Source organism: Aristolochia californica, unplaced genomic scaffold (genome assembly GCF_029961685.1).
Source record: "Aristolochia californica isolate CCGP_79_NKW_82.1479 unplaced genomic scaffold, dmAriCali1.0.hap1 SCAF_7, whole genome shotgun sequence".
NCBI classification, from domain to species: domain Eukaryota; kingdom Viridiplantae; phylum Streptophyta; class Magnoliopsida; order Piperales; family Aristolochiaceae; genus Aristolochia; species Aristolochia californica.
Genome location: NW_027182268.1, coordinates 6,797,543 through 6,806,198, shown reverse-complemented (window position 1 = coordinate 6,806,198; position 8,656 = coordinate 6,797,543). Strand labels below are relative to the sequence as shown.

At 37.2% G+C, this 8,656-nt stretch overlaps 1 protein-coding gene across 1 annotated transcript; it reads right to left on the bottom strand.

Annotated features, from left to right (window-relative positions):
- Window positions 1-5,455: 5,455 nt before the first annotated feature.
- On the bottom strand, window positions 5,456-8,656 carry LOC137936419 (inositol-3-phosphate synthase). Its single transcript, XM_068781068.1, has 10 exons — window positions 8,320-8,656; window positions 8,113-8,181; window positions 7,844-7,979; window positions 7,463-7,710; window positions 7,086-7,312; window positions 6,871-6,986; window positions 6,408-6,584; window positions 6,125-6,313; window positions 5,967-6,029; window positions 5,456-5,863 (listed from the first exon to the last, which is right to left on the bottom strand). The coding sequence occupies exons 1-10, from the start codon at window positions 8,505-8,507 to the stop codon at window positions 5,744-5,746; spliced, it is 1,533 nt and encodes a 510-aa protein (XP_068637169.1). The 5' UTR covers window positions 8,508-8,656; the 3' UTR covers window positions 5,456-5,743.

Sequence of the window (8,656 nt, the reverse complement as noted above, 5' to 3'; positions counted from 1 at the left end):
CCCGAGAGACAGCCCCGCGCGAGAGTCATGTAGATGATTCTCAAAATCGGGCGAAAAGCACTTTCCGCCGTTTACTCTTGGGACATGAACTCCTAAGTCATGTATGTTCATGTACATGACATGAATTTTGGAGCTCCCTAACGACACCAAGATATGAACTATGTAATATGCATGAAGATCATGTCCTGAGTCATGCGCACTAACCCCCCCTCCCCCTCCCCCTATATGAAATGGATTTCCCATATTTTTGTTGCATTGTTTAACTTCATGGCTCAAATGATTCAACTTCATTTGTATGAACCATGCTGCTAAGGCAAAAGTTGGACATGAAATTCTACTCTAAACTCATTTGAACACCATTAGCTTCATTTGTTATCATCAAAATTAGGCAAAATGAAGACTTTGAGACAATTGGATAACATCAATATTCATCTCTCACTAGATATAGACAATAAATTAATTAAGTAGAAATATTATTATTCAACATTATGCTAATTCATTCTTAATAGTTGCTTGATACCAACATCTCAGTATTTATCAACATTACTTACATTTCTTAAAATGTTAATTGCAACTTATAGAAATAATATTTATTTATGATTTATTTATCAAATCACCCCTCGAATTGGTTGGAATATAGTTTTCAGGACATACCTTTATGTATTATTTCTTGGGAAAGGTATTGTTAAATAATATTAGAAATATGTGATGTAGTATGATGTATACACAATCCTATTAGCACATTTTGAGTAAAAAAATATATTTAGCATAAATCGAGTCAAAAAAGACTTTCGAAGATAATGGATGAATAAAAGTGGAGGAATTAAAAGTTTTTAAAATGCTTCCTACATAAAGAGGGTGTTGGGAGGACATTAGTCTCAAGATCCTATCTCACTAATTTTTTTATGATAATAAAAACTTGAAAACTAATTAATCAAGTGCTTTAAGACCATATTTTGGGGAGAATTTCAAAGTCGTTTCAAGCTTAGACAACTCAAAACACTCAATGACTAGTAAAATGTCCATATGGTAGAGAATGGAAGAAAGTCATAAAAGTGAAGACCATTCAAACGATAGAACATTCTCTAGACACTATAAACCAAAAAAATCAACCCAACCAAGATTTTGCAAAACAAACCATTCAAATGCCCAAACATCATCTGAATGACTTTGAGAGAGAAAATCTCTATGAGAAATCGTTCATCTAACTGTTCAAACACCCAGAATACTGACCATTTGGATGGTTTCCATCTATTTCTGATGGCTTGGACCACATACACAAGGCTAAGGGGTAAACTTAGCTTTAGGCTTGTTGGATGTCCAAATTTTGCGAGTGACTTACCATTTTTATTAGAACTCAAGGAGAACATTTTAAGTAATTCTTTATGATTTTAATTAAACATTTAGTGTACTTTAGAAGAGGATATAAAATCTCTATAAAAAAAACTATCAACTCTATTTTCGGATTTTAGAACTTTATTTTTAAGTTAGTGTTTCACATCATTTTTTTGGAGAAGTTTGTTGTAGAGAGTAAGATCAATTCAAAAACATTCATTCACTTTGAAATCAACCTTGGAGGTCAATTTGGGGGTGTACAAGATCAATCCATCAATTTTATGAAATAATATATACATAATAGCTTTTATTTTGAGATCTTTGATATGTCTTAGCTTAGAGTGATGCTAGATTGATCCTATTGATTGTTTTCATTGTCAAGCATGTATATTTGAGCTCTAATTTTCAAATCGTATGATGATTTAAATAATTTTTATGTGCTTAGCAACTTAGGACTCTTATTTTTAAATTATTGATTGTTTTAGCTTTTGGTTTATGCTAGAATTGATGTTCCTAGATTGTAAAATCATTTGAAATTATCCAACAACAACTATTAAAACTTGAATTTTCATATTCTTTATGTGATTGAATTGTTTTAGTGAAACCCAAATACCATAGAACTCTTAATTTGAAATCCTTAAGAGAACTTAGTAATCTTCATATTGAATTTGTGCCTAGATTTTAAAATCCTTACTGTAGTTCAACAAATAACTTTGGTTTGTCATTTTTAAAATAAATTATTACTTTGGAGTAGTTTATAAATTTAGCTTATACTTTGAAATCTTTATTTAGGTTTACAAATTATGCTTGCACTTTAAAATCAATTGAAAGTACATACCTTCAGTTGCCTATGACTTTGGTAGTCATATAGAATGGTGTAATTTTTATTTGAACATGAATTATGTAATTGACTTATTTAAGAGGTATTGTATGTGAGCATAAGTTGCCTTTGTAATCAAACCTTGTGTAGGAAAGACGAAACACTCAAATTACATTTGTGGGAAAGCCTTTGTGGTTGTACTTGAGCTGGTGAAAAACTTTGTGTGAGTCTAGACTTTCAAGTTTAGTTGGATGTTTATAACCCATAAGAAGATCTAAGATGGAGAACTTAGCTAGCCACTGATAAGCCTTGTGCAGGCCTAGTTTGGAGTGCATAGTTAGCTGCTAAGAAGTCCTTGTGGGGATCTAGGCTTTTGAGGTTAGTTGGTTGTTAAAATTCAAAGTTTGAGTGTAGACTTTTAAAGCCAGTTTGCTATTGAAATTCCAAGTTTGGGTCTAGGCTAGAGCGCTAGTCTTCTATTGTGAAAATACCAAGTCTTAATCTAGGTTAGAGACTCTAGTGTATTACAACTTATTTGAGATTGTGTTTTGAAAATTGGTTGTTGTAGCCAATTGAGCGGAATAAGACCTATGCAGGCAACAATGTAAATTGGCTCTTGTGGTTCTTGATATGTATATCATTCAGGTAGCAGAATATAGTAAATTAACTCTGGAGTGCAAACATTGTAGGAATAGATTAACAACCTGAGTTTAGGTTGTGAAACTTATTCACAACAAAAGGTGACCAAACAGATAGCCATAGTAAAAAAAGCATAGAAAATTAATAACAAAGTTAGCAAATCTATTCACCCTAAACCCTATCAAGTAGTATCAAAAGCATGTGTACTTTGAAAAACTTGGTAACAGGTTGAGTATCAAAAATTTCTTGTAATAATTAAAAGAACAAAAACATCTATTTCACTTATTCTTAAGTGAAATTGAAAATTATAGCCACCAAGGTAATAAGCAATTCTCCTCTCTCTGATCCCCAATTTTTTAAAAAGAGGATAACTCTATTCATCCAATCTCAAAGCATGAAAACTTGGAGTGTAATTTTGAAGGGTCAGGTATTCCCACAAATAAGAAATGGACTAGATAAGACAAGAGATACCTTCAAGTCATTGTGTGGGATATGTAATTGGTGTCATGTGCTATGAGAAATGAGGAGTTACACCTTATTAAAATGTGCATAACATCCAACGAGGTTGGTGAAACATTGAGCAATGTCTTTGATTCAACTCATCTTCTCATTCAAGAAGAAAAAAAACATGAAGTTGATACTTCCCAAGATTTTTTTATCAAGTTATGAAGAAGATGTGGCAAATGAGATCCTTCAAGAATTCAATTCATCAAAAGATGAGGAAATAGAAGTTGAAACCTCCCAAGTGTCCTCTTTATCTAGGGATAAAGAAACTAGTATCATGTGCCCCTCAACCAATTGGAACCAAAATTTTGAAATATATTCTAGTTGGTTAGAAAAGAATACTTAGGTCACTAGAAAGTTTTAAATTCTAGGGCCAAACCATGTTTAATGTTGTTTAGGAAGGAGAAGTTAAAGAGATAAAGGAGAAGTAGATAGAAAGAAGAAGAAAGAAGTTGAGGGACATGTAAGAGATGGAAAAGAGAAAGTAGAAGAGAACAATAGGCATAGAGGCTCAATTAAGTCAAGCCCTCTCCTTTTATCTTATTTATGCCAGTTGAAAAAAATAATTAAAGCTCCTAATAGAGAGGGATAAAGACTTAATAAGAAATAACGTTCATAGTTTAAATCTTCAATACTCTCCCTCAAGTTGGTGCAAAAAAAAAAAAAGACGTCTTTGGTACACGAATCATGAAGAAGACCTTCTTTAACTATTTTCGTGCAGATATCAATAAGTTGATTCTTGGAAGGAATATACTACATATCAATAACTTTAGCTTGTAGTTTTTTCTCAAACAAAGTGACAATTAATTCCAATGTGTTTGGTCCTCTCATGGAAAACTAGACTAGTGGTTATATGAATTATTGTGTAGTTGTTGTAATAGAGTTTCATAGGATTGGTCACCTAAAAACCAAACTATGTTAATAAGGATTTCAACCATAATATTCCAATTACTGCTTTTGCGCTTGACATTGCCATCATATTATGTTTCTTGTTGTGTGAAGTTATGAGATTACCACCTACCTTGGTGCAATAACCAGAAGTGGATTTTCTATTACCAAAGGAATTTATCTTATTTACATCTATAAAGTCTTCAATATTCACACATTTATGGCACTTGTACAACAATCCTTGATCCAAATTCTTTTGAAGATAGTGAAGGATACGTTCAAAAACTTGCCAATGAGAAAGTTGAGACTGATGCATGTATTGATTAACAACACTTACAGGAAAAAATGTCAAACCTAGTCATAGTGAGAGAGATAAGTTTATCAACCAATCGTTAAGAGGCTCAAAATATATTTTCATCGTAATGAGACAATGCTATGTCAAAATTACAGCACCTTGATCCAGAAGGAGCGTTTCAACCCTCGACCTAGCTTGCTACCTTTGAATCTGAGTTAATTCACCCGAGTCAGCATAGTGATTCACCAAACCAAAAAACGATGGTAGATGTGGGATTAAACTATACCAAAGGCTAAGAATTCTTTTGAAGCCCATGAAGTCATTGCTAGTTCAAGGAGAAGTGTGACAAATTAGTTTGTTGAGATCATGCAAAGAGCTATGGACTTGATGACCGTTTGTTCATATCACTTGCCTATGATAGGAGGTTTCTATTGTTCGAGTGTTTGGTGGCATATGATGTATAAGATCACTAATGAGATAGGGCAGGAGGTATACAAATGAGGGAAGTGTGGTGGTTTCATTAACAAGGGCGAGGTTGTTCTTAGAAGAAAGCGTGGTGAAGATTGGAGTTGTATTCAATAGGGCGTTCATTAATGACAAATAGGTGTTGTAACAGCCACCCCAATTTGGAATTAGAATAAGAAAGTTGTGCTCCTCACCCCTCCTCTTCTCTCTTTGAGTAGCCTATTGTTCCGAATGATAACACAAATTCCATGTAAAAATGTTCCATTCATCTTCTGTACTTGATAGGATTAACCCAAACACTTTAGAAGTGATGGTCTTAGATTAGCTGGTTGGGTGAATACGACTCATTTATATGAAGATAAATAGTATATTTAGTAGACAAATAACTGTATAGCATTTCAAATGCATTCCCTTTTAATTTCGGGTGCCTTTTCAATTCCAGATAGAGAGATTCTTCCGGAGAGAAAACCAAAGTGGAGACTCGATACTTCTGGAAAGAGAGATTGATATACAGCTACACTCGGTTCTTCGTTATATATATTCATATTTGCCGTGAGGATAATTACAATAAGGCACTGACTGATTGAACTGAATGCGTATCACCGGCAACAGACTCACAAAAGAAAACAGATTGCAAAGCTATCAACGCCTTTCTCTCTGAACCATGTGAATAAATTACGAGGTACTGCTCATTTCCATGGGAAAAAAACCACAAACCACATTCAACACACCCAGGAGATGAGAGACAGGAAATCCTCCCCCCTCCCCTCTCCTTTCTGCTCCCCGTCTACTACGCTTCATTTGTACTCCAAAATCATGTTGTTCTCCGGCGCCAACCCAATGCAGGCCCTCATTATGTTCTCCAGCATCGCCCTTTGCTTTGACAGCGCGTTCACCACTGGGGTACCCGGCGGGACCTGCCAGATTTTCCCCCACGGTTGATAAGATGAACAGAAAACGATAATGAAATTGAAGTGAATCTGAGATGAAATTGGATCAAAAGTTGGTCTCGTTACTTACAAGGGGAGCCTTGGTGAGGTAACTGAGAATCGTGGCTACTGGGTGGAAGGAGTGGAATTTAGCCTGCAACAAGGCACAACAAAATTTGCAATTTTGTAGCTAAAGAGGAGAAACTTCATATTGGGGTTCAACCCAGGTGGAGAAAGAAGGTAACTGACCTCTCCCTCGGCTTTGAGTTGAATCCTGGTGCTGAGCTCGGCAAGCAAGACCAGGTCGAGGATGATTGGAGCGGCCAAGAGCGAATCCTCGCAGGTGTTGTGGAGGACAATGGTGCTCTTGCCACCCATGAAGATCTCTGAGGTGTACTCGTCCATGGCCCTCTTACTGTCTCCCACGTATGGCACATACTGTAGATAACCAAAGAAGGAATTAAGTCCAAACTCGGACGGGAAGAGTCACCCGGCTCAAAAGATGTTTGCTCGTGAAGATTTTGCTTTTCACCTTTATGACGATGACGTGATCAGGGTGCTCGCCAGGCTCATAGAGGATGCCGTTGCTGGACACCATGTCGTCGACGACGTTGCTCTTTGAGATCTCCTTGGACCTGAAGGTCTGAGGAGCTGACAAGTTCATGCCATCATTGTTACCCAGGTGATTGTAGCTGACAATAGATGTGGGCTGAAAACAAAAAAAATTCCAATGAATTACTCACTCATAAGCAGAACCGGCTGTAAATAATTCAAGAAAGAGACCCTGCACAGCAAAAGGAGTGACTTCCAATTTTGTTGGAGGGAAAGGAAGGAAACAATCAAATTCAACCGGATAATATAATTGGAGAATCTAAATGGAGGCAAACTCTACAAGCCAGTGTTGTAGGCTGTTCTCTGAACATTCTAATCACTGCAGAGTAATGAAGCTGATATCAAAACTCAGCCAATTCTAGCAGAAATAACACATAGAATACCTTGATTCCAGCACCAACGAGGAAATCCACCAAGACAGACTTCATCTTGGTCTGCCCACTCTTAAAATCATCCCCACCAATCAAGCTGTTTCTCTTAATTGCTAAATCAATTAGCCCTGCACAATTAGATTAGCACCACAAAAGCAAACTTAATATCCATGTAATTTCTTTCGCATTAGAGCTTGATACGCAGTAGCAGTAGTGTAGACTGGAACCTGGAACAAAGGTGTTCTGTGGGCTTCCATTAATAAATGGAACGTTTTCCAGGACACAAGCCAAAGCGTACATTGTGGAAGGAGATATTTCCGATTCGTCCCTGTCCAAGGCAGCAAAGAGGTTCTCCGTGGTGTCATTGAGACCCACTACCACGTTGCTGTATCTTTCGGTGTTGGCAGTCCAGAGGACCACAACTTTATCAACCTTGCTGGAAGCTTGGAATTCCCTTTAGTTCGTAACAAAAACCCAAATCAGATCAAATCATAATAACCATTCAGGTTCTGTATATATTTTAACGATCATGACTTTTGGGTCCCAGATGGGTGAGAATTTATATGTAGTTCAACGGAATTACGGCCAAAGAACAAGCTTTTACCTAATATCTTTGATGATTTGTTCGACTTGTTCCTTCTTGGTGCCTTTGATTACATTATTGGCACGGGAGCCCTGGTTGGCGGCGATGAAATCCGGGTCATATATGCCAGGCAAGGGAGCCATGGATTCCATGTAGGGCCTCAACTGCTTCTGCAAATCGATGTCTAGGACCTTAGCCCTAGCCATGGCGTCAGCCAGATTCATGTTGCTGATGTCCCAGCCTCCAAAGACAACATCATCAGGATTCACCTAAAATGAGCAAACAAGAATCCTGAATTAATAATTGAAAAGTAGCAAATCAAACAAAAGACGACTTTTCAAACGCGTATTTTAATGCCAAAAGAATTGATGTATAATATACATATACATATATAAATTGTACCATAGGGAGCAAGCTCTTAAAAGGAGCGTAAATCTCTTCGCCATTAAAAGACCCAACCCTGATGGAAGAAGCTTGGGTCAAAGACCCAAAGTAATTGGCCTGCTGCACCTTGTCTTTTGTTGCCCAAGAAATGCCCCTATCAAATCAGACATCACAGAACAGTACCCAATAAATACATCCGCCAGATCAAAATATCACCCCAGGGCACCTTCAGCAAACCAAGATCAACAAACAAAAACAAATGATGAGTAAAAAATGACACAACTTACTCCCGATTAGCAATGACACCAGCCGTCAGGGTAGAACCATTGTTTCCGCCCCACCCAACAAGCATCACCCTAAAGACAAGACCACCAACGAATCCCATTTCAGCAAAAATAAAACAACAAAGGAAAAAAGTAAAATCAGAGCTCCGTACCCTAACATGAACAAACTAAACAACCACGTTCAAGATTTCCTATTTCAAGTTCACGCACCCGAGTTTAGGAACATGAGTGTCCGTTTTGAACTCGTATTGGACAGTCTTTGGCTTGACGATCCACTGGTAAACCCCGTTTCGGTTCTCATGAACGAGCTCGGTGGTCTCGTAATTATAAACAGACTGAATCTCATCATCCGTGTACTTGACATTCGGGCTATCCACACGGAAATTATCGATGAACATTTTCGCGAGAAGAATGAAACTCGAACTGGGAAAGCAGAAAAATAGCCAAAAACCCTAACACGGAACAGAGACAGAGAGAGAGAGAGAGAGCACGTGAGGAGAATGAAGACAAGAGCTTCCTCCCTTCCTCCTCGCCGTCGGCGATTGCC

Coding starts and splice junctions, on each gene's coding strand:
- LOC137936419 (XM_068781068.1), bottom strand. CDS start 8,507: ATGTTCATCGATAATTTCCGTGTGGATAGCCCGAATGTCAAGTACACG. Junction 6,987..7,085: donor ACAGAACACCTTTGTTCCAG/GTTCCAGTCTAC, acceptor CTAATTGTGCAG/GGCTAATTGATTTAGCAATT. Junction 6,585..6,870: donor TCGTTGGTGCTGGAATCAAG/GTATTCTATGTG, acceptor TTTTGTTTTCAG/CCCACATCTATTGTCAGCTA.